The 26,922-nt window shown below is 39.2% G+C and overlaps 1 protein-coding gene across 3 annotated transcripts in view; it reads right to left on the bottom strand.

Moving 5' to 3' along the window:
- PPARGC1A (PPARG coactivator 1 alpha) overlaps positions 1–26,922 on the bottom strand; it is a 384,060-nt gene that overhangs the window by 11,198 nt on the left and 345,940 nt on the right. For all 3 annotated transcript variants that reach the window (XM_068943274.1, XM_068943275.1, XM_009673314.2), the window contains exons 3-10: positions 20,911–21,105; positions 19,834–19,956; positions 18,751–18,955; positions 14,547–14,592; positions 14,365–14,438; positions 5,188–6,100; positions 4,523–4,627; positions 4,266–4,386 (exon numbers count right to left, since the gene is read on the bottom strand). In XM_068943274.1, coding sequence (XP_068799375.1) covers positions 4,266–4,386; positions 4,523–4,627; positions 5,188–6,100; positions 14,365–14,438; positions 14,547–14,592; positions 18,751–18,955; positions 19,834–19,956; positions 20,911–21,105 — 1,782 coding nt within the window. The remainder of the gene's footprint in view (positions 1–4,265; positions 4,387–4,522; positions 4,628–5,187; positions 6,101–14,364; positions 14,439–14,546; positions 14,593–18,750; positions 18,956–19,833; positions 19,957–20,910; positions 21,106–26,922) is intronic.

Raw genomic sequence — 26,922 nt, 5'->3', positions numbered from 1 at the left:
TAACGTTAATAGTAATTTTCATCTTAGGTATAAAAGAGGATTTTGTTATACTTCCTGGCAACAGCCTGAGCAAGCAGCAAATGAAGCTGCAGGGAGGCTGTGAGGCTGTGACAATAAGTCAGCGTAGCAGCCACAGTGGCAGAGTAGCACAGATTAAAAAACATTAGGCTGCTAATCGGACGGTTTAACCTTCCAGCCCGGATGCCTTACTTTAACGGGGAAGCAAGAATTGCTTAAACCTCTAAGGGCTTCAATGCCCTAGGAGTGCTAGCGTGCTGAGTGTGCTCCACCAGACTTGTAGATCTGCTAGACTCAGGCTTGCTGAACAGTGCTCCCCGTCGCCTGGCCAGTCTCCTCTTTACCCACTGCCTTTCTGCTACCAGTTGACCACTTACTGTTGATGCTTTCTCCTAGGGCTCACGGGCCTGTGAGCTGCGGAGCTACCACAGTTCTTCAGGCAGGTGATGGCACTCACTGCTTCTCCCATGATTGCTGCTAACCTGCTAGCTCCTCTCAGGCCTCTTTGCCTGGTTGTCAGACTCCAGCACTGACATGTGCTAATTGTATTTCTGAACCCAGCCCTTGGAAAGTTTTTGCCACACGGTCTAATGAGTTGCTGCAGTAAAAGCCTCCATAGCTCACAAATTTCCTGAGGTGTATCAAAACAAGCAAGCAGTCCTCAGTCTTCTGGGCAAATCAATACATCTGCCTGGGTTGCGGGTTGGATGTCACTTTCTGCAGATCCCTGAATAGACTGCCTCATCCTGCAGTTGTTCCTCAAGTTTGAGAACGAATATGTCTCTACTATGATCTGGTTAGCATTATTAAGTGACTTGGCTAAGTCTTGGTGGCTAAAGGCAGATGACCCTTATATTCATTGAAGTTCTATGCCAAAATGAAATCTGGACCCAGCGAAATAAATAAAGTCAAGATCAAACTAAGCTACACTAAAATTTGTTCAGTTAGCAAAGGTATCCCATTCAGCAGCATTAAATTAAATAAACCAGTGAATGACAAAATTATTTTTCGTACTAACTGGAAAATGACTTGTTGACCCAGCCCATATTTTTGAAGTGTGACTGCTCAAAATTAAGACCTCGATTCACAGAAAAGGCACTGAATCTCCATCAACTGGGCAGGGGAGGAGAAGGAAGAAGAGAAAGAAGAAAAGAATATTATAGTACCTATTGAAGTAAAGCCACCTCTGCATAGCTGTGAGTCTAGATATGAGTTCAGATCCATGCTGGAAAATGGCTTTTAGCTGACCTAAAGCTACTGTGGCAAATGCGCTGCGTGCAAGACTGAATGGGTAGCCATGTAAACACGCCGTTGTTACATAGCATGAACACAGACTTCTAAAACAAGCCTCTTCAGCCAATACGCCTTCACATCTGCCAAAATACAAGCCACCTCACAATCTGGGAGCATTGCTACATGTATGGTTTTGACAGATTAAAGTATGTGAAACTTCCTCTCCCTTCTTCTTCCTAGGTGTCACGTTACCGTTACTCCATCCAGATGAGTTATAGATCTTCTAGATGTTGATTCAATAACACCTGATGCCTTTTGGTTCAGTCATAATTTCTGCTCCCTTTCCCCTATGCATCCTTTCTTCAACTAACTCCTGAGCTCCTAGCATGGTGCTTCTCATGAAGAGAAGCCACCTGCCCTAAATAGCACCCAAGCCATTAGTATTACCCAGCCTTTGAGCCATTCTTTTAATAGTATTTGGAGGTATGTTGGTCATGAATCAAAATTCTTGAAGGATGAGAATAAGGCTAGTGAGAAAGGAGAGAAGTCCCCAATGCAGAAAGTGAAGAAACCTAAATTTATAGAGCAGTACAAAGAGTTCAAGGAAAGACAGGGAAGAAGAGATTCTTGGGGCTCAGTAATGAGTTGAGTCCCTCAAGAAGGCAAAGACTGAATGCACAAGATCTCCGTAAGCCAAAAGGAGTAAGAAAGGGAACAGAGAAAGCTAGACTAAAATAGCAGTCTTAGTGAAATTAATATATGTTTTATCATTGACTTCAGGGGATCAGTGCTTTCCTTTCTCTGTTGTCCCTCAAACCCCACTTATTTGCCCAGGGAATAACCTGGTACGATCGCATCCCAATTTTTAAAGTAACAGTGCTAATAAACTTTGGAGAAAGGAACTAACCAGATTTCAACTGCATCCCATGAAGCTTATATACAAGTACCTGGATTTTAAGCTTTTGCTATGTTCCATTTATTGATATTTTATAAAGATATGATTTGCCATCCCACTAGACCATTTTACTTCCAATTTATTTGTTGTTAATAAATAACTACAAATTCAATAATAATAATAATAATAATTAAATAAATAGAAAATTCATTAATGAAGTTCATTTAACTGCCAATGCTCACCTTAGAAGAGAAAATAAGTTCAGCCTTGGTTTTGAATAGTCTAAAATTCTTAATATGGAGGAAGTTACATGTCAGTGTATCTAGATCTTTTTAATTTTCTATTCATTCTTCTTTCCTCCTTTCTTAATCAGCGAGTTTCCAAATTTTTTCTGAATTAAATTAAATCAAATTGTCTACCTTCTCAGTAGGATTCAGGTCGATTTACACAAGTACAGTACAGTGACTGAGAAGTAGTGAGATACACCCATGGCAGAGGTCTACTTGAGTCTCTAGTTTGTGTTAGCCCTAAGAAAGAACAGCTACCGTAACTTAGGATTACTGAAAGTTAGCGTTCAGTGCCGAGGAGATGGAAACCAAATATTTTAAAATTAACAGCAACCCTGACTTAAATATAGCCATATCTGAAGCCAAGCAAAATCATTATATTGCCTTCACTGAGTTTCAGATCAGCACACTATAGCATGTTATAGCCCTAAATCTCATGCTTTACAGAATGTATTTCATCCACGTTTTGCAGATAGCACACCTGAAGCAGAGAAAAGCAAAATGATTTGATCAAGGTAACTAAGTACAACAGTAAGAGAGACAAAAAGCACAATCTAAAGGTGTCTATTCTTTTCCAAAACTTATTGTTGCCCCTAGACTATATCAGCCTCTGTCAATCTCTATGTACTCTCAACTCTGGAGGCTTAAGCATTAGGAGAAATGCTGCAGAGAGTGTGACAAATAACCTTTTGCTACGAAGTCCACTAAAGGTGTTGGGAAGAGACCTATTTGTTTCGGTGAGCTTTGGATAAAGCACTAAGGAAAAATCTGGAAATGAAGATGAAGCATCATAGTCTGCACAAGTTAATGCAGAGCAAGAGGATGGTCAGAACAGCACAGAATGTAAAGAACAGGAACGCAGAAAACCAAACAGAAGATGTTACGACAAGCCACCAAAAAGACTTGACAAGTACAAGGAGAGTCCAGACTTACAGCAGCTACCAATTTAATTTATCAAAAACGTCGTGCAGTTCCCAACAGGGAACTAAGAAAAGGCAAAAGCCATCTGTCCCTCTAATAGCCATTCCTCTGTCCTACTGCTGCAACATGCAAGAGAGTTTAACGATTCCCACAGGGGCATTTCCTTTGCCTTGTGTATTTGGGTCGTTTCACACAGAACGTTGATGCCCAAAATAAATAAATAATCCATATTCACTACAAAAGGACCTGTGTTAAGTCACATTTTGAAACCGCATCGTGCCTTCAGACTTTTTTACTAAAACTCACTTAAAAATTAACCAAGTCATAGACAGAAAAAAACAGAATTAAATTCATACCTATCCTTTGGGCCCATATGCTTTGGACAGATATGAATGCTGTTATTTGTGCCCTCTGTAGAGACAATTACAACCACCACAAAAGTACGATAATCAGTTACGTAAGCTGACTGACTCCTATTATTGCTTACTAAAGAAACAGAAATTTGGAAACTAGACACTGTTTACTGACATTCTGGTAGGTGATATGTACTATAAAAGGCAGGTTCACTGACAGACTTGTATAAGTAGACAGGGTCACTTTTACATCTCTATTGTCTGAGATTGAACAATTTTCTAGTAAGTCCTTGGTATTTGTCGTCTGTGACAAACTTGGAGAGCTGCAACTTGCTGAACCTCAAAATATTAGTATTGTACCATCAAAATGCAAATTGTTATGAAGACACATATTTGCCTAAAATTAGATAAACTAAGAAATACATGTGAGCAGACTTTTGTATTTTGTGTGTTCTATTATAAAGAAGAAAAGAAAGGAAGTCTCAGTTTTAGTTTTAGTTATTTTCAAAAGGAAACAGAAAACTATTTCAAAATGAAAGTTATCTCCACAGTGCTTACAATTGCTTTCTGCCTCTGTCTCTCCCTTTGTTTGGCCCTTTCAGATTCCCGTTTTTCATACTCTTTGCGGTATTCTTCCCTCTTCAGCCTTTCATGCTGATATTCCTCATAGCTGTCATATCTAGGAAACATAACTTAGTCATTAAATCAAGCACCTGCATTTGTTAATATAAAATTAATAGCATGACTTCCAGAATGCTTCACTGTCTCTTGAGAACCAACAGAAAAGCAAGCCAAATGCACACAAAATGTACTACCTGGGTCTTCGACTGTACGGTGATCTGGATCGCGATCTTGCATATAAGGGAGAACTTCTGTATGCTCGCTGTCTACAGTGGTTGGACTCATAATAGTAACAAGATCTGTGGGAAGAAACACATTTACCTCTGTCATTCACTTTGAATGTATTGACACCATTTTCTCCCGAGCTACCTCTTACCTGAACTTACAATTTCTTCTAAGCTACCAGCGAGATTTTCTAGTGACAGTTTGTGATCTCCTGCTCAACTAAGGGGCTTCAAGTAATTTTTTCCCCTTCTGAAATGTTCCTTATTGAGGCTAACGCAGAGCACAGAGTCAGCCACTGTCAACTTCATCTGATAAGGGACTGCAGCTAGACTGGCACAGGGCAGCTTGCAGATAATGGAAAAGGTTAGCTCTGTAAATTTCTCACCCACTGCTCTGCCTCTCATCTCACTCGCTCCACTCAGAAAGTGTAAACTTGGCAAACTTAAAAGATAATGGCAAACATGCGTATGTGTAGCAATCCTGTAACCTGCAGAATTAATCAGCTCAGGGGCAATAAAAGAGTTGCGCTGTATTAAATTACTTCTTGCTTTTTATTTCTTTGCTTTAAAATGCTTTATGCTTTTTACTATTATACTTCTTATGATGATGATGACATAAATTTGCTGTACTATACCTTGAAGAGGATCTACTACAGGGCGACCTTGATCTCGATCGGGAATATGGAGAACGGGAACAAGACCTGCGTTGAGGAAAGGACCTTGATCTAGAGCGTATCCTTTGGGATCTTTGAGAAAATAAGGATTTGGGTGGAGACACTGAATCTCTGCATGGAGAGTTAAAAGAAGAGCAAGAAGGCGATACATCAAATAATGAATAGGCTTGTGTCCCATCCCAAGGGTAGCATAGTTTATCACTTTCGTCTTCGCTATCATCAAAGAGACCATCCATTGCTAGTCCTGAATTTATAAACATAGGTAGTTTGGAGAATTGTTCATTACTATAATCATTGTCCCTTAGCTCACTGGTCTTATCTGCCTCTTCATCAAAAACAGCTTGGCTGGGGTGACCAAAATGCTTATTCAGTTCAGCCCGAATTTCCTGGTCTTGGAGCTGTTTTCCGTTATTACAGTGGGAACCCTGCTTACTTGTCTGTAAAGTCTCTTTCTTGAAATACTGGTCTTGTTCTAAAGAAGAACAAATCTGACATTGCCACCCAGGTGAAGAATCCTTAAATTCTAGTTGTCTGGAGTCCTGAAGTTCCTGGGATATTTTTATGTGTATTTCCGATTTTGAATTCACAGATTGACAGTAGTCATGGTCACCAAACAGCCGCAAACTGGGCCGTTTTGTCTTTCTCTCCTCATGTCCACTGGACAGTACTGTAGTCTTGCTAAGCTGCGCATACAGCTCAGATTGTTCTGGACCCTTCTTGGTTGGGTTATTTCCTTGAGAACTGGAAGACTCACTATAGCGGGGCTTTTTTGAAGGTGGTACAACAGTCTTGCATGATGACTTCGGCTTAGGTGAAGTCCTAAAAGGATTATCCTGGTTGGCTTTATGAGGAGGGGTCGTCGGTGGAGTTAGGCCTAAGGGGTGAAAAAAAAGAGGAGGAAGAGAACATTTTTAAGTGCAGAAACAATGTTTATTACTTTCCCCGTATAAGTAGACAGGGTCACTTTTACATCTCTATTGTCTGAGATTGAACAATTTTCTAGTAAGTCCTTGGTATTTGTCGTCTGTGACAAACTTGGAGAGCTGCAATTTGCTGAACCTCAAAATATTAGTATTGTACCATCAAAATGCAAATTGTTATGAAGACACATATTTGCCTAAAATTAGATATACTAAGAAATACATGTGAGCAGACTTTTGTATTTTGTGTGTTCTATTATACTTTTTTAAAATAGATAAAAATAGCAAAAACCCACTCTATGTCACTTTAACTTAACAGTACTGTTACTAGGAATAACAGTATTTAGGGTTTGAGATGCCAAAGTTGGGATAACAATGGCACCAATACTAATACATTGCCATTAATCTTCAACGTTATTTCTGCCCCTCCCCTTCCTTCATGACATCCACCTCTCTCTTCCTCTGATCCTTATCAAAAGATAAAGATCAAAAGGCTTTTTTGATAAAAATCACAAAGATTTTTATATAAAAATCGAAAGCCAAAAGACTGGATTGTCACAAACCTAAAGAAATTAGTGGACAAAACCCAGAATAAAAGTAAATCTGAGAAAAATAAATGAGGTTTCCAAAGAAACCTCGGTAGTACAGAGAACTTAAATGCAAAGAAGTACCGCAACTGTACAACTTGACTGCAATGACTCTTTGCCTCCACAGTTCATTAACTTAGTAAACCAATGCTAATGTAAGTATAATACATTATTGTAAGCATAACCAATACATTTTGCCTGAAATAGGGTTCTGCAACTGAAAGCCAGGTGAACAATAGGACTACTGCAACTGTAATGAACCATTATGTTTAGAATGAAATATTAGTGAAAGTCATGAATTAGGGAGACTGAAATTTACTTGATGATAGAAATGAAACAGATAGATAGATAACTAAAGACTACAGATACCAGTAACTACCAGGATTTTTTCACATAACACTGTATTAGGTTACACCACTATGGTAAGGTGAAATTGCAGGAAGGACTACAGTCGATTCTGGTAAAACCGGGGAACCAAAGCAGTATCTTCCAAGTTTTTGTCTAAGGGAAGAAAATAACTCCTGAAGTTATCTATAGAATTCATAAAGGCTGTCATTAGGACTTTATAAAAGAATAAACCAGAACAATAGCTCAGAGTAACAGCAAGCTGGGGCCAGCATTCAGGAAATAACTGCTCTTCAGGAAAGCATTTAGCATGTTTAGTTTTAAAAATCTACTTCTGTCTCATTGACTCTGACGTGATTTAGTGGTATATGGGCTTAGAAATAAACAAATACTTAAGTATTTTCCTGAATTAGGAACAGAGAGAAGGGTGTTCTAGTTTATCTAGTCCATCCTTAAGCATTCCAGAGACCAATGCTAGACCAGGTTTCCTTTTCTAGCCCAAGCAATGAGCTTTCCACGACCTCCCTAGTGAGAATGAAAAGAGAATGCAGACATACTTTCAGGAAGTGTGTATTTCAAATATGGCTCCAGAGTTTTATTCTGTAGTTTAACCATACCGTGCAGCTCAGCAGATCAATGCAAATGGAACGTGTTTTATAGTGTTTTGCTGTAAAGAAGGAAAAGCGTCCATCAATGCATAGTGCTCCCTAAGGAACATAAATGGAGACTGGGAGTCCCATTGCATTAGCTGCAATGAATTTGTTCCAGAAAAAAGGAGATAGGAGTACCAAGACATGAATACTTGATGTGAGAGAGAAATTTGATTTTGTCTGAACATTTGGAAAAAAAATGGTTATGAGCTACCCATGACTACATAAAGACTTTGTCTAATGCTGCCAAAGTCAGGGAAACCAAGGCAAATACTGAACCCTAAAATTCTAGCTGCCCACATGTGAATATAAAAATTAAATAGTTTTTTGCAAAGTCGTCACTGTTAAGACTATTTCCTTTGTGTCCTCAATTTTCTCTTACTTCCCAAAAATTCACTTGAGCCAGCAGTATAGATTTCACACCTTCACCACCTCCTGAATAACAAATACTTTGGACTAGCAAATAAGCTTTTGTTAAAATGCAAAGAACAAGCCCCTTCAATATTCTGCAGTAATCATTTCTGGGTTAAAAATTCAGGTTCAGATTCAACAAAAATTTAAGCAAGCAAGGATAACTTTCTAAATTAAAAATTTAGAATAGCATTTTTATTCATGAAAATATATAGCCCATGAGGAGCCCTGGGGTTAGTTACTCAATTCTTGTATGTATTTTTAAAGAAAGAACAAACTGGGAGCATATTCATTCCAGCCTCTCCTTATTGCATCCTTATAAAATGCAACTACTCCACAATGAACGTCTGAAATACCTGCATACTTGAGAATTTTAGGCAAAGAAACCCCATGTATAATCCAACGTTCAAAATAAAATCATGTGTCCATTCCCACTTCTTTAAAACTAGCCCTGGGAGAAAGCAAGCTACACACAGAGCACCACCATTTCCAGAAGCCCCACAAGGAGTCCAACAATCTTGGGGATGGAGGAGCTAACACCCCCCCCCCCCGCCCAAAAGTACAGACTGAGCCAATGTACTGGCACATCTTTTGCCAGCAAAACTGTGCTGGGGACATCCTAAGAAAAGGCAACCTCGTGGCATTTTAGCTTTTTTTCCTGGTTTTAAGCAGAAGCAGGAAGTGCAGAAACAAGTATAAATAGCTAAAAGTTGGAAAACGTTCATTTAACTTTTGAACAAACCCTCAGCAGGAGGCTGAGGAAAGGAGTACAATTTTGAATCAGATCTTGCCTATGTCACTGCTATGGAGTCCACCTTCAGCGTGTCCCGTGAGCTGCCTCCGATATGTAAACTTTGAGAAAGAGAGTTGGCTGCACGCTTGCTCATCAGCGTCACTTTTGCTACACTAATTGCTGTAATCTTGACTTCACACCACGATCCTAAATCAATAGTGCTGAAATCTTCTACAACCTTTGGATCATTTCATACACGCTGATTTCTCCGCGAATGTGTACGTTTTAGCGTTGACAGTGCAAGGTATATTCTGTGCTCTCTCTTGAACTTAGCAGGTTTTGACAGATTTATGTAAGGACAGATGGCCATTACAGGCTGAAGGCTGACAAGAGGCAGTTCAGAGCATTGTTAACACACTTGCACAAACTCTCAGCAGTGCAGCACTGTGCAGAATGTAATTCAGACTATAGCTTTTTTATTGCTGCCTATTTTCTTTTGTCAAAAGAGCCTGCTGTGCACAGCAACAAATGGCTGCCATTACCCAGAATGTAATGGGTGTCAGACAAATCACGTAACACAAACAATCAAGAGTATGTAGGTCATATTTCAACAGAGCACAACCTTAGCAATATTTATGATTACTGCATTGAAATGTGCTCTATAATAAACAAGTACCTCTACATCACTCACACTTATGTACTTCTGCACAGCAAATCTGTTAGAAGTGGTACATACTCTACAATCATCCCCCTTAAACAGTCTTTTTTCTTTTTAAAGTAAAAGACAAGTATTTTTTCATGACATGCTATAAAACCATTTTCTTTGTAGGGACTTTTCTTTAATTGAATGGCTTCGGTAAATGGTACGTTTGCACTTTGCCTTGCTCTGTCTGTATGCTGTGAACTCACTCAGTGATCTTGGGTTTTAAAATAGCATATATCAATTTGCAAACACTGCTGCCAAATCAGCACTCTCCTTCCCGCATCTGTGCAACAAAAGGTGTTTGCTTGTATGCCGACTCTGCCACCTTGATCCAGTGACTTCCTTTCAAGAAAGTCTCGGGGGGGAGTGGAAGCAGTTTTGATACATTCCAAAACTGCACTAAAAAAAACCCTTGGTAACTCATTTGGCTCAGTTAGGTTGATAGCAGAAATTAGGGGAGTGCATTTACAGAAAATGTGACATCTTGACTTTTTAGGACTCATTTGCAATGCTGTTTCATATAGACACCAATCTTTCTAAAAAACATACTGTTACTGTTAGCATTTAAATGTTTGATGAGGTTTGTTGTGCTATGGAGAGGCTGAGAATTAGCATCTTTTGGGGAACACAGCTGTGGAACCTTTCTACAAGTGCACTGGCTTTTTGGGAGGCATTGAAAGTGAATTCTTTTATACCTTTTAAGTTTGAAAATGGATCATCAGAGAAACATTATTTAAGGCCACTTAAAAAACTGAATGCAAGATAAGAGCCCAATTCAGTTAAAAAAAAGATTAAGAAGCATTTTTGTGTGCCACAGGACTGCAGAAGCCAGGAGTATATAATAAAATCAAATAGCCATCATATAATAAAAAAAACTACATATTTGTTGAGTAGTCAGTTTAATCATGTTGTCAGTGCTGCAGAGAATAAATACAGACCCCTGAAAATATCTAATAATTTACTAGATTTTATTCCCTCTGGACAACTCTCTGTATCTCACATCTCATTTTATCAGAAATCATTCTGAGGTCAAACAAGTTCTTACATGATAGAATTTAAGTATTTGTTCTGACAACTAAGAGGTAACTCAGATCTAGAGGTGGGCAAATAGTAGGGTTTAAGAATCCTCAAGGATGCTCACGAATTCCAAATCACTATTCAAGCTGATTGCATTCATATACATTTTTTTGTCATCTTTTTGGAGAGATCAAATTTTGCACACAAGAAAGACTGGCGAGGGGCTTTTGTTCAAGTAAATTACAGGAATCTGTGAGCAAATAAAATATTTTTCACTGAGCCCCCAACAGGAGGGTGGAATCATTCTTCCAGTTTTTGGTTTGTTACTTGTATGGTAGTAGAGCCGTAAACATGCAACTTCACTTAATCCATGCACTTACATGATGGCTTTAAGTATTTACAAGTGAAGGTTTTAAAAGATGCTGAGAAAACAGAGGAAGCTGAATTTCAAACATTTAGGAGCCATGTATTTCAACTTTTGGCCATTTAAAAGTTCAGCAGAAAGTGTAGCATAATCATTTTAGAGCTCTCTGTCATCGAGAGAGAGACACAGTCACCTCCCAAGGGGGAGACATCCTCCTAGTCTCCACCTCTGCAGCTACCTCCTCGGCCTGACAGGTGACAGAGAAAAGAATGTAATGTAGAAATGTCCCATTTTCCAGTAATGCAGAAACGTCCCATGTCCTGGAAGACTTTATAGGGTTCCTGCCCATGGCCTCTTTGCACAGTGTTTGCAATGCAGACAGTTGTGGAAGGGAAGAGAGAAGGCCCTTTCATGAGCCGTCATCTCTTAGGCAGAACAAGACTCTTATTAGGCAGAAATTTCAACCACTATATTAGCATCAATTAGGACTCCATAACATGATTTTCTGGCCCATGTTCCTCAGAACAGCAGCATTTGTGCAGGAGCTGCAGGAGTTGTGATTTTGGATAGCAATGGATTCATTCTTCTACCATAGGCCACTTAAAGTATATTTGAGAAATTCTTATATTCTTACATGTGCTTTCCCTTGAAAACAGTTCTAAAGATTTTATTCCTTGTAATTTAGCAAATAAATATTTTTATAGTTTATTTTTACAGTTTCAGAGAGGATAAAGTTACATTCATGAGTAATAGCAAATCAGTTCTAAAGCAAGATATAGCAGTAGCAAGAGAACGGTTTCCGTTTGACTTTAGGTACGTGAATCCAAAACATATGCGTGACGAAGACGGATGGCTTGTGTAGAAAATGCTTTTATTTATTTATTTTTCTACTCTATAGTTAATTCATCAGTGAGGGAACCAACGTTGTTTTCAGCAGAGAGATCAAGGGAGCTGCTATTTATATTAAAATACTTTTTGCTTCGATAGTGCGAGCAGCACTGCTAATGGTCTTTTCAATTTGGCAGTGAGATCAAGGCAACTCCTATTTAAATTATAATAAATAGTGCTTGTACAGTGCAAGCTGCCCTATATAAGGACAATGAGCAATGCGGTTATCTGGATATAATTTGGAGTTGCCAGGGTCTCACTAAAGAACTCCAAGGTATTATTAATCACTACTGCCACTGTTTTTTTCTTGTGTTCTTTTTTTTAAATTTTTTTTTATTACTGAAGCGGGTCGCCATTCTGCCATGATTTACCCACGTACACTGTAAGCCCTTCAGTACTAGAGCTTGGTTCTGTCAGGTACTTGTTTGTTTCCAGCACAAGCAGACTTGTGACACAAGATGCTACAGCAATACAAATAAACGAGCTCGAACATAAGACATGCACAGCCATCCACTTTTCATACAGATTTATATGTACGTACATAAAAATAAAAGCTCTGTGTCTATAAAGGCAGATATTAATACAGCTACTAAACAAGGACATGCCATCTCCTGAAACCTCCTCACTAGGCACTCTGAAGAGCAGAGCAAGTCCAGCATGGAATCGGACAGCCATCACCGCCTGCACTGCCTGTGAACACTGCCCCAGCTCCCTGGCTGCACACGCTCCACCAACTCTTGTTTGCTTTGATGAGCATCAGCTAACTAGCTAGACTGGATTTACTTCCAGAGGGAAAAATATCATATTTTCATAGTACAGTGTTCCTGTTCACATATTCATCTAGTTGTACTACTTCTCAGCTTCTGATGCATATTTAATTTGCCAGTTCTATTGCTTATATTGCCTTAAAAAACTACAAAGTTGTTTTGGTTCTTCCTCTGCGCTCAGCTAATACAGTGGAAAACCACGCCAGCTGCACTTTCTGAGCAATACTACAGTGCTACGGAGCAGTCTGATCGACTCCCAGTTTCTGTCCACTCAGCTGATGTGAAGAGCAGGCTGCTATTTTTCTGGCTGGGAGAAAAAGTTACTTCCTTCAGTGATTTCAACTGTTTCTTGTACTATTCTGCTGCAGCCACCTAATCTGCCCCTTTCAGCTGTAGCATTAAGCACTGACCTACTGGTGTGCTTATAAACAGGCATGCTTGTGCAGGTGCGCTTCCAGTAATGATAGAAGAGACTTTTCTGCGCTTCGGACCTGTGGGCACTGAATGGGATTTTCCTGCTGCATATAACAAATTTTGCCATGTTTGTATCAGTTTTGCAAAAGTAAAGTGCACTGGAAGGATACTTCCTCTTGTTATGAGGGGAAAGATTAAGACTACAGATTTTCAGGACAGGTAGGACGGAAGTGTATATGTTTCCATGCTGAAATGAAGAAGCTTCCAAGAAAGTGAAATGACGGTTGTTGGCAGGGGATAGCAACAGCCCAAAGTGCATATACAAACCTACAGCTTGGACCTACTCTTGTGTAAAGCTGCCATTGAGGTAACCAAGCTGCTTTATAGTCCCTGAAGACCTAGCTTGCAATGTTCCCCAAAATGCTATAGAATATATAATTTATAAATCACACCTCCCCTAGGTATGCTGCTGAGAGAAACATACTTCTGGTACACCTTTTATTTTTTAATATTATGCAACTGAGAAAGAAAACTGTCTTATCAATAGCTCGGGTTGAACTGAATACACAGGCTGGTGTTCAGTTCGGGACACTTCAAGAAAACAACAGCAAAGCAGTTCAGAAGAAAGCAATAAGCAGACCCGAGGTCTGAAGGAAATGACTTTTATGGAAAGAGCAGATGAATTAAATGAGTATAACGTGGTGGAACATTACCTAAAGCAGCACATGATAAAAATCTTTGAAAGGTATAAGCACCAGAGAGCTGAAAGGAGGAAGATAGATCGGAGGTTGAATAAAGCGGGCTAATGGGAAAAAATAAAGAGAATTTGAGAATATAAAATGAATATCAATTAAAAAAAATACCTTTAAGCTATGGAATAATGTTTCAATGGCAGAGAAGAAAGCTGTTAGTTGTGATGTTTCGATCTAGAGTTGACAAAACACTGAAATGTGCAGGCACGTACAGCCCTACACTGGCCGGGAGACAGACTGGATGACATAACTTTTCCATCTGTAACATCTATTACACTGTTCTATGGGGGTATGCATTTGAAAGATAGTGCTCAGCAGTACACAAATCTATGGCGGAATGGGCAGGTATAACGGATAAATGGCTTCATTCATATTTTTTCAGAAATTACGCTCCCTTGTGTTGGTTTGGAGTCATATTTTCAACCACATTCCCTCTCAGGTAATTGGATAAAAAGTCAGTGCCAAACTGCACTGAAATTAACCTGCTGGAGAGCGCCGTAACATCTCAGTACACATGTTGCATTAAACAAAACAAGCACGCAAGCAAGCCATGCTGAAAGGAAGAGCCAGTGCTCCACGTTTCTCACCTGCAGTTCCAGAGAGTTCCACACTTAAGGTTTGTTCAATAGTCTTGTTCTCAAATGGGGAACCCTTGGGATCACTGGAAGACAGGGCACATTTATAAAAACAAGCTGAAATGGAGTTGCTGTAGCCAAAATGTATTAAAGCCCCCTCCCTTTTATAAATGTTTTCACTTTTTAGTACTTACTTTGGTGACTCGGGTGTCAACGGGAGTGATAAACTTGTTGGTTTGGCTAAAGGGAAAAAAAGAAAGCAATTCTGAAATATTTAAATATTCTGTAAAGTATACTAAAAAGATTTATTTTTATTTCGGTGCTAGAATCCTATGTTAGTTAGTTAGGGGTGAGGTCCAATAGTTCTACAGGCATCTCAGCTTATCTTAAATAAATAAATAAATAAATAAATATGGAGACTCATCTTGATTCCTCATTATTCGAACTAAATGGCCCCTAAATTTCAGCAACAATTTAACATCAATTACTGTACCTCCAAAATATGGTACAAAGCCCAAATGCCAAGAACCTTTCAAAAGTAGAGTGCTACATGTTAAAAATCAATGAAGAAATTTACGGGATATGCTGTGAAAATGTTATTTCTCTTAGATTTAATTTGGACTACAGTTCACATTTTATTTGGAAACAAGAGCAGCAGAATAACTACAAAGTAACAGAACGTTATGAATATTCAGTTAATTTTACTTCTACAATATACACTTTTATATATAGCACTGAGAATAGGTTGCTTCTGTGAGGCCAGAGTCCAATCAGCTATAGTCCAAATTTCTGCAAATTACCCTGCAAACTATGACAAGCCATGGACATAGTCACAGATGGTTAAAAATGAGGTTGAAGCTCTCAGCCCTACAATGCTGACATACAAAAAAAACACAGTTTAGCTATAAAAATACAACTCTGTACCTTTTATTCACGCAAACTTGTATTTTCCCAAAACAAACCAAGAACTTGGATATTTTAAAACAACTAAGATTCCTTAAATTGCTAATAAACTGTTTCAAAATTAAAGATATTATTACTTGCAAATTGTAGTTTTCAGAAGTTACATTGATGTTTAAATGCAGAGAGCACTGTACCAAGAACAACAGCAGGGGATCTCTTCTGCAAATTAATTACTTAAGACAAAATGTTCCCCTTGAACATTCCTGCACTGCAGATCTTTTGTCCAGAGTGTCACTACTGCATATTTCGTATTCATTCCAGGCATGGAACTCCCATCGACATTAAAGGATTTTATATGCAAATTGATTACTTTTATAAGCTCTAGAGCATTCCTGAAGTAATATTCCATTTTTAAAAAATTAACTCAATTCTCAAGGGCTGCATATTGTTTCTCCTCCTCCCCATATGAAAGTTAGAAGTGGAAGCTCAGGTGTTCACCTCAGGTTCACCTTCCTCAGAAGTCACTGTCAGAGAAGAAATTCATCTAAACGGGTTGTTTGTCTGATCCAGCACTGGCACTGGTTTGTATTAAGAAGGCTTTTACACTAAGATCGAATGCAAGTTGACACATCTGTGTGTTTACTACATATACATCTAGGGATATTAATGTTTGCCACAGTTGCTAGTAGCTACCTAGAGATAAAACTGGCTTAAAACCAACAAACCAAAAACCCAGCGCCTCCCCCCCAACCTGCAGTAAAGCTCAGGAACAAAGGTTTTATGCGAAGCCTTCCACTGTGTTTTAGAGAATAAAATCTACATACTCTTACTCAATTTTGGCTTTCAAAGCAAGTTGAAGGTGTATGAGCTGTTTAAGCCTCTGAAAAGTCTCAGTCTACCTTTCATTAGAGAAGCAGATCAGAGTATATATATAAAATCTGAAGTGCTGAGGCACAGCACAAATCTGACAGAGATGGACAAGGAACCAAGGTTTTACCTGATACTCCTTTGCATTGATTTTAGGCAGATATCAGTGAGTCCTCCCACTAAGAAGTTCATATACCAAAACACCCATTAGGCATTTTCTTATTGCTAAGCGAGGACTTGACCAAACAGAATTTCTGCAAAGGATTCATCCTCACATACGCAGTTATTGATACTGTAAATATTTAGGAAGACAATATCATTTTCCCTGGTACATGTTTATTAGAGTTTCAAGGTCTTGTGTGTGTGTGTGTGTGTGTGTGCGCACGCGCATGTGTTAATATTAAAAGGGTTCACATGGAGTTGCTTGTCCCTGTAAATTGAAAACATTCAGGTTCAAAAGAACTAAGTTTCCTCATGGGCAAATTTCAATGCAAAACCACAGATGATCTTTGGCATGAATGGGTTCGTGGACGTTCCCGTGGGTTTGCAATATGTTTGCAACAGTAACCCTAAAGGAAAATATCATTTGACTTATTCCTTGTGAGCTTTCCCATAACTTTGAAAGAAAATATCAGATCCTGATTATTTTTTAAAACAGAAAAAGCTTTTTTTGTAGTTTTGATTAAATGTATGAACAAATGACTACAGGTTTGTGACTACCAGTTATATTTGCAAGGTTATTTCTGCATGAATTGACTGTTCAGCCTGAAAGACATATATTCTCTGTGTACTCCATTGATATTGAAGTCATACATTGGTGTATGAGACAAATTTGAGGAAAAATAACATTTCAGAAGCCTGAAAATTGAACTGTAGGAACTTGAGAAGAGATTTGAAAAAAAGGAAGTGAAAAAAACTGTAATTTCACCTGCACTACCACTAAAGTGGCAGTCATCTATTAAACACTGGAAAGTTAGCTATATGCCCCTTTGGGACTTTCCTAACCTCTCCCTCCGCCTTGGTTCTTACAACCCAGCTTGCCTTTCTTCTTTGCACTGAATCTGCACAGTTACTTCAGCTGGGGGAAATGCCACTCTGGTCTGATTAGGGAGACTTTTTAATCAGTATATCTTTAATTTATTTCTTTTTTTTTATTTAATTTATTTAATCAGTATACCATGTTATACAAGATATACCTTATGGCACCCCATAGCGCTAATAAAGGGCTTACAACTCCCTGTAACTTCTGGTAAGTCTATGCCTAGTTTCAGGACAGTTGCAGTAAGAGACCCAGGTTTCATCTGCACAATCCAGTCTGGATTTTACTCGGAAGCAGTCTGCCGAAACCATCCAGAAGGAGTGGCAGTTGGCATCAAAGAAGCTCTAGGGGCAGTTGGATTTCTTTCTTACAAGAAACATTGTTCAGAGAATTTAAAACCATAATGGGGAAAATTATACTTAGGAGGTCAGAGCGTGCAGCTGTGAGAAGGGTATTTAATGGTGGGGAGGGAAGATTCATTTTTATTAAGTTTGCCTAACCTTACTAATCAAGAATGGAAAATTAGATTTATCCAGGGCTCAAAAGGCCAGGGTGGGAGGAGAGGGGAAGCAGAAGAGATATAAAAATGTACACATTTTAGAACTGTTGCCTTGAAAATATCAGAACACATTTTGGGTCATATTATGATCTCTGTTGCAGGGGATAATTTCCATTGACTTTAGTGGAGTCATCCAGGATCTGCACTAATGTGACTGAGAGAGGTATGTGGCCTTCTACAAGTCAAGCCAGTATATACATAGATGTATTTTAAAGTAACAGTAACTTTAAGTAAGCTCCCTTGGGGCTCATAAGCTTTTACAGCTTTTCTTTATCTTGGGAGAGCAGGCGGGGGGTGGGGGGGGGGAGAGAGCAGGAAAGGGTCTTTAAGTTTGTGCATCTCTGCCATAGAAGCTACTTGTAATACAGCCCCGTTCTTTATGCATTGGAGGATACTAAAAGTCAACACAGGTGTTTAGTTTTGGCCATAAAGAATCTAAAAAGAGAGAGAGAGAGAGAGAAAGAGAGAGAGAAAGATCAGGATGGTAGCTAAACTTTCGACTATTTACAAAATAAAATTACAAACTGGCATTCCAGCTCTAACAGGAATGACACATTTACTGCTTATTCTGTAGCAGTGAGAGCACTATTTATTGTCTCTTAAGGAGTATGTGGCAGGTTAACAATGCCTTCAGTTTTACGCTGGTAAAAAGAAAGAAGCTCGCTAATGAACCGGTCTGCCCAGCTTGTTTAGGGGTATAATGATTTCTTAGTGGTACAGTACTCTGCGAATAAATATCTCCAGCTAGCTTGATTTATATTAACACGCAGCATTCATTAAACTTCCAGATTCCTTTTCTGAGGTTGGGGGTAGGGAGCAGCAGGATTAAAATTGTTTCAAAGCTAAATCTACCTAACTAATTTTAACTTCATTATCGTGTTTTTAAATTCTCTCTATGCAGAAGAGCTACTGGATTTACAATACTAATCCAAAGAACAGAAGAGGTATTGAGGGTATTCACAGCCACTGTATTTCTGCTTCCCTCCATTAATGCTGGTACCAAAGTTACGTTCTGTGATCCCACACCTACCTTGCAGATGATTTGTCTGAGACTGCAGATGGGGCTTCCTTTTGGAGGTGCATTTCTCTTTGCTGCTGTTCCTGTTCTCTGCTGGTTTGGTCTGAGGAGGGTCATCATTTGTAGTCAGATATTTGAGAAGTTCAGAGCAGGGACGTCTTTGTGGCTTTTGCTGTTGACAAATGCTCTTCGCTTTATTGCTCCATGAATTCTCAGTCTTAAAAACAAGGCATAATAAAAAAAAAAAAAAGCTAAAATTAGTGAACTGAACCTTATCAGAATGGATATAGGTTTTCTGAAGAGATGAGATTTTCAATGAAGTGTTCAGTCTAAGTGTACTAGATCTATGAGCTGTGAATAATTGTTTGCAGAACAAGGAAAGAAAATTACATTTAAAATTCCTAAATGACATTTATGCAGCTTTTTATTTCATTTCTCCTACATTTCAATGTTCCTACTCAGCAACATGTAACTAACAAGACCCTACAGCGCCTTTACCGTGAACAAAAAAAATAAGCTGGTGTAAACCTTAATTTGCTGCTGATTGCTTGAGCCCAGTATTCACAACTCTCTTAAGTACCCCTAAATGCTCTGTTTTCAGTTACAGTGAACGGCAAGACAAACATTGTTTAATACTGCCTGCTAACAGAATTATGTCATAGCTGGCATTCTAGCCAATTAATGGCTGATATAGATCTTTTGCCAAGAATCTAGCGTCATTTTTCTTAGCTCAGACAGCTGGTAAAATGGCAGTCCCGCATCTTGGAGTCACTCATAAACAACATCAGCCCATCAGCAAATTTTATGGTACCCCCTACTACTCTGCGTATCAATAAAGTAGGCAAGAGTAACAGACGGTGGGACTACAACTGAACTCTGCCAAGAGAAAAAGCATAAATGAAATATTCAGAGCATAAAGGAGCTCAAGTGATTTTCTGGAACCCAGTCTATAATCCGTTCACGTTTTTTGAAGCAGTTGCAGGATAGTAGGCAGATTAATACCGCACATATAGATCTACTGCTTACTCGATTGCTGAAAGCATAAAAGACCCTGTTACACTTTTTTTTGACTTGTTAAAAAGATTAAGTTTGTACCTTAACAACCACAGGGCTTGTTCTGATCCTGTGATTAGTGTTTGCATGGTTTTGTGTGCTGAGACCACTGCATTCATTGTAATTTAGCTGAGTGTTGGCTGGAGCCAGCAAGAGCTTCTTAAGCTACAAACATATCAGGGAAAGGGAGGTGGAAGGAAAACAGAAAAGTTATGCATCTTTATGGATTAAAATGACTTATCTACATTTTTTGCATAGTTATTTAAAATTAGCTATATCACTCAGCAAGCAGAGGATATTAAAACAGAAAGAAGGGCTCAACAATCCCCAGAGCAAACAGATTTCTTTTTTTTTCTGAGGCTTGCCAGCATATTTCTGCTTCCCTTACTGCAGTATACTGCAGGGCAAGAGAAATGACAGGGGCCTTGGATTTCAGAAGCCAAGGCAATACGAAATTCTTCGTGATCTGTTTGACAGAGTAGGCCTCTGATCTAAACAGAAAGTTAACTTGTATGGAATAATGGATATAATGTCAAGACGTAGGTATTTGACTGCTCCTGTAGGAAGTCAGGGTGAAGAAGCCTTCACAAGAAATAGATTCACGTCCCAAATTGTTTTTAAAAAGCAAAATGCCTATAAAGGTTTCATCCACATCCTCACCCAAGAATTGGCTTTACCCTGATTAGCACTAAGCTGGTGCTTACTGGTCAAATCAATGTTAAAGGCACAGAATTAGCCTCACAACCCACCAGACTCAATGGGCGTTTCTTTACAGATTACCAGAAGTGAAGTCTAAACATACATACAAAAAGCCCCAAGAAAAGAAATGTGAATTAAAAACCATTACCATGACTCATTTGAACGGAATGATAAGCAAAAGTGTCAGTCATTAGCACAAGTATCTCAACAACTCTCTCTTCAATACACTTTTCAAAAGATTCCCTCATTAGTCATCTTATGACCTTTTTTGTGTTTTTTTTCCCTATTCAAGTTTCAGTTCTTGATTTTCCTTTTCAGTCTAAATGAAAAGCCCAAACCTTACTGTGACTACATCATACCCATGCAGCGGGTAGCCAGAGGCACATCCAATTCCTGTTAAACAGTAGGAAGGGTTCTTACTAGAGACGGCTCTTCTGCCTCCTGAGTTGGAGGGGTGCCGTCGGGCATTGGGGAAGGGCTAGCATCATTTTCATTGGTCACATCTCCATCTGTCAGCGCATCAAATGAAGGCAATCCATCCTCATCCACAGGGATACTGTCCAGTGTTTCTGTGAGAACTGCTAGCAAGTTTGCCTCATTCTCTTCATCTATCTTCTGTATGAGAGAAAAAAAAGTGGGAAGCAGATGAGAAGAAAAAGGGAATGACATGATGACCCTATGTAAAAAAGACAAAACGCAGCTGAACTAGCCTGTGAAATAGTAACCTGCAACAGTGTCTCATAAAGCATAATTTAGAGCAATAAAATTATCCATATTTGAATTCGAGAGAGAAATCTCTCTGCATTTGCAATGCATTCTTCCAATTTATTTTCTTCCACAATTTTCTTTTTTTTAAATCCAGCATTAACAACGATAGATAAATAACCACAAAGGGATCAAGTTACAGGATGCACCTAAGCTGCTGACACCTCATGAAGCTAGCATGGTCCAGGCTGTCCCTTTCTTTCTCTCTTCAGCACTGAATACTAGTTAACTGACCTGACAAAATTACAAGAATCACAGAATAAGACAGCTAATCAGAAGACCAAAAACGTATTACCAGAGAAATTAGGCAAATCTTGTTCACATATGCAGCCTAGTGAAACAGAGAAAGGGTTTCTCTTCCATACCTCTGGATATCCTTGCTTCAAAACCAAATAAAAACTTCTCATTTCTGAGCATTTTGGCATAAGACTAGCAACCAAGGCTCTCATTATTAATGGTAAACTCTCTGGGTTTCTTTTAAATAAATATATTAGTTAGGTTGCCTTTGAAGTTGTCCTTTCCAGTTATGTAGCTTGAGTGCTCAATACAACTATTGTATGCATTTATTTAATTCAGACTGCAATTATAAAAAGTAGATTAATTCCTAATCAGATGTGGCTGTAATGCTAATTTATATTGGATATCTTATTTCAGAAAAAGGACTTGTTTTTGTCAAATTGAGTAAATTTAAATTCTTTCCAATTTTGTAACGAAATACAGTCCCTACTGTATACTAAGGTACAGATTTTCTGAATAGTAAGAGTTCTAAGCAACAGAATTGTGTAATAATCATTAGATTTGTTTTTCAGAAAGATCAGAAATTGATCTTAACAGATCAAGTATCTGAGATTTTGAGGCTGATCCTTGTGCTATTAAAGTAAATGAAAAGCCTTTCACTGATTCCAGGGATCTGATCCAAATTCCAGGGATATCAATTGGGAGTTTTTCCACCAACTTCATAGTGGCTCTTCACACTGTGAAGAGATTTCAGCTGATTTCAGTGCTCACAGTTTAGAAGTGAATTAGCAAGGAACACAGAGGTGCAATATAGCAGCAAGACAAATAAACGCTCTCCTCTTGGAAAAAAACAGAAAGTTACAGAAGTCTACATCAAAATATTGCTAGTGGCACCTTAGGGGAGGGCGAGGAAAAATGTCAAGTCACGGTATCCCCTTAGCATAGCTTTTAGTAATACTATATCCACCAGACTTTGAACAAAGATTGTCATAAACCACACAGATAATTCCTCCTGTCAGGCTCCTCAGCCAAATCACACCTCATGGGTTCTTACAGGAAAAACTGTCTTCTAGTTAGAAGGCTAAGGCAGAGCACAAACTGTTCTGGTGCTTATAGTCTCATCCCCAAGAAACAAATAAACATTCCCGCAAAGCTAATGTTAACAAAAAGTATTTATTTAGGCCAAAGGTCTAAAGCAGCTTGACCATTGAGAAAAAGAATCTAAGTCCAAGGATCTAGTAATTTCCACCATACCAAATAGAAACATGCATCACACCGCGATAATCCAGCTGCTTAACTCTGCTATTAGTGTGGAATATACTGAAATGAGGTGAGGGAAGTCAACTTTGTGAATGGCCCTGCCCTCCAAACCCACCTTTTCACAGCCACTTGTTGAGATAAACAAGAAAAAGTATGGTCTTACCATGTCTGCTAAGGTATAAAAAAATGTAACTACACAAAAAAATCTTCTACAAAGAAGTGGTAACTTTCTTCAACAGTATTTAAAACAGCTTAGAAGCAAGCATTGCAGGCTATAGAAGAATGGCATATCTTCATGCTTGTCAGACTAGGGCCGAAAGAGCTGCTCATAAGCCAATCGCCTCGAGTGACTTCAGGGGGACCCTGCTTGCCTGGCTACTAGCTCCGCAAGGGAAATGTCTCCAGCAAGTTTAGCTGGTACGGTGCATCTCTGCCCCGCACTGCCTTCACACTGAACACTTCAGCTTATGAAGCTGACAACAAAGCTCTAAGTGTTACTATTTCTAACTGGGAATGCCTTCTTTAATAATAGCATGTCAGAAGAAACCCTGATATTTGCTGTTAGCTGCTTAGCTCTCATGCTTTAAACAGACATTCAAGTGCACTGACATTCAAGAACAGAAAGTTGAGTGGACACTAGCCCTCATCACAGCAATTTCAATTAGTTTTGTACCAGTTTCAACATTCAAACACCCCAGAGAAAGCAAAGGATGTGACAAAGAGGACTCTGTTAAACAATTAATGTCACTTTCCATTATTGCTCCAGTCCCAATTTACAGAGCAAATAAATCAAAGTCACCACAGATGAAGCACACTAGCTGGCTAACACATGTCTGTTCACAAACGACATGGCAGCAGGAACACATTAGTCACGAAAATGACATTGCAAGATAACCTTTTAAAGGTTTAACTCTGCTATTGCTCCTAATTGTCCTAAATTACTGTTTATAAAGAAACACACTTATTACATACAGCAGAAATGGGGCAGAGGGGAGATGCAGACAGAGAGAGAGAGATGGTCTGATACATCAATGTCTGAGTAATAATCACTGAAGCAGTAACTCTCAGCTTTGCTATTGCAGCCTGAGTCTTGGTGTTGACAGCACTGGGGAGAAACAATGCCATGGCCAAATGCAGTGTATTCCACTATTTCAGCATCATCGCTTAAGAAGTTCATTTTCCAGACTGGCATCCAACTTGCTAATCTCACACATTCTGTCAATCAGAAGATACCACCTGTAAGGTACTGAGCACCTTTAATTTCCACCAACGTCAGCAGAAATGAAGGCTGTTCAGCACCTGAGTGAAGGCACCCAGAAATTTGCTCGGTTGTGCCCCTAAATGCCAAACAGGGTAACACGGAAATTTTTGCTTCCTTCAGAAACGGCTGGTACGTATTTAGACCAATCAAATGGACTACATTTGTGTAAGAAGAAGGGATGGAGAATTATTTAAAGTGTAAAGCCATATGGCAAATATATGCAGTTATTAAACTTTTGAAAACACTTCATAATAGTATCTTGCTAATTAATGGAACTTTTTAATGCAAAAGCAGTTATGCTTCTGCACTTCTCAATTGTATCATAAGGACGTCTTAAAATCCTCAGTTGTTAGTTCAACATAAAGAAATTGAAGCCATAGTTTTTTTGATCCCTGTAAATTTCCACCTGGCTGAAGGAGGCAAGGAACCTGGTTTTGTCACTGTATGAACATGCTGGCCTTGCACATACCTAAGAACAAAAGTTTCTAGTATATCCATAATGATATTAGCTCTGGGAAAAAGCTATAGCTGTGACACTGGTGTCACTGCGTAGGGAAAACTCAACAGGGAAAGTTGGCTAATGCTGTAAACTGCCAAAACACCAACTGATCCTCAAAAAATGAGTGATCTAGGGAGCTAAATACCATGAAAAGTTTCTAACTGTGCTCTTCTATGCTTTTAAATGTTTTGCTCTAATGCTTTAATATTTCTACAGCACTGAAAATAAGTCTCTATCTGAAAACATTTTATTAGTTGTGTAACAATCTTATTTTAATTGGGTTTCTGCCTTCAGTAAAACGTCTCCAGAGATATTCTCTCTTCGGCCAATGAAAAGCTATAAGGAATAAGTTGATAATTTACCCACACAAAGGTATTTAAATCCCCTACCCCTGATAATTCTTTCTCCTTTACTTATTCTGCTTATTGACGCAGATGGGTTCACTTAGTGGTTAGCATGTTATGCCTATAATATGTTACTTGCCACTATAGAGACCAAAGCCTGAGCTGGAATGGAGACTCGGCCACCCTGTCTTTCAGAGGTATCTCTTTATGATATATCGAGTAATGATACGATTTTTCCTTAAACATTGAATTTTCTTCCTTAAAAAAAAAAAAAAAAAAGATGACACATTTTAAAATAACCATCATTACCACCACTGATCTCTTCTTGAAAACCTTGATGCCAGTGGGCAAAGGTCCTGACCCAGGACTCTGCTGTGCCTCTCCTGCAGTCAGGAGTACGCTGATTCACATCGGAAAAGGGTTTAGCCCATCTTTTAGAAAATCTTTTCCAAATATTAACAGTATCTCCAATACTTATCCTATGGCTGATCCCCCCTTCCTCTTCTGCAACTATTACATGCAAAGCTTGTGCTTACGGTATCTTCAGGAGTGAAATCTGCTAATGAATGATGACAATGCTCTAAGGTTTCTTTATTGATAATTTGAATGATGTGGAGGCCTGCATTGATTCATACTGAAAGATTAAGGCCCAAACTGCAGTATTAATCCACAGCTGAGAGCTGGGAGTAGTGGCTGCTTGCCATATCCTCCCCAAAAGCCCAAGAAACTTTGGGACAAACCTGCAGCTGGTATAAGCTGTCACAGCTCCAGTAGACCAGCTCTAAGCAATTCAGAGCAGCCAGGTGCTTACCTGAAGTCACAAGGGATAACCATTTCAACATATCAACTCATTTCTCTTCAGTAGCCTCAGATCTATTCACAGCATAATTAACAAAGCAAATAAAAGATTTTCCTCCAGCTGAAAACATCCCAGTGATCCAAAAATACGAATACATTATGCTACTATATTCAAAAGGACAAAAAATGACTTGTGAGCACATCTAGGACTTCCAATAGGATTTAATTCCTTAATGGCACATTTTGGAAAAAGATGGTCCTTAAACTGCACAACACTGGGAGAAACGAGGAGCATAGTTGTGCACATAGGGACATTGAGGCATTGAAGAGCACCCTCCTCCCCCACCCCGGTCCTACTATCAGCAAGCATGCCAGGGTATAGGGCAGAAGGGAACTCCAGGCAGAAGGTATCTCTGACGTGGCTCCACAAACCAAACTTTGCCACCCAAGGATACAGAGCCACGAGCTAGGTGAAAGCACAGAAAAGGCAGGAGGAAAAGAATTAGGATGCAGAGCTGGACTTGCTGCTCCTGCCAGGAAAAAATGAGAGCTGAGTCCAGGGACTGCTGCTAGGGAGAATCACCCCCCAACTTTTCCACCACCTCGCGCAGAAGGAGCCAGCCTGCCGTCGCTCTGGCACAGGCAGTGAAGTCAGGGAGATTTCACTGCTTCCAAAATCTGCTGTCCAAGGCAAGCGCTCCTTTGCTCATCTTAGAGCTGCCCATACCTGACAGTAATCCTCCCAGTCCCAAAAGTGATTCAGTGATCCAAGGGGAGAATCACCATGTTCCATTCTACCCACTCATGATCACTTCCATGCCATTATATGTTTTGAAAAGTATTTTGATTTTACTTTACTGGTTAACTGCTTTGCAAATCCTTAAGCTTCCTGCACTGCTTTACAGTAAAAATCCACACGATGCATTTGCATTAGAACGTTTTTCCAAGGTCTGTTAGCCTGGTCCCCAAGAGACATTCCTATAATTGAAATGCTTAAGTCCAGAGCTATCAATTATCTTTAAAAACAAAATGGAGTCCCACTAGGAGAAAATTACAGCCAGGTTCCTTTATATCTAGTAGAAATATGGGGATTAATTATCACCACCCCTGTGCAAATGCCTTTAGGGTATGCAAAGGAAACAAGAGATCTTCTTGAAGAGAGCGCTACACTCACATTGCTCACGTGCACCTGCAGGCAAAGAGCACTTGAATCTAGAGCTCGCACTTTGCCCGAGGGAGTCTCATTGCCCAACGTATGGACTACGCAC

The sequence above is a fragment of the Struthio camelus genome, chromosome 4 (assembly GCF_040807025.1).
Source record: "Struthio camelus isolate bStrCam1 chromosome 4, bStrCam1.hap1, whole genome shotgun sequence".
NCBI lineage: Eukaryota > Metazoa > Chordata > Aves > Struthioniformes > Struthionidae > Struthio > Struthio camelus.
This window is presented reverse-complemented; position numbering and strand designations above follow the sequence as displayed.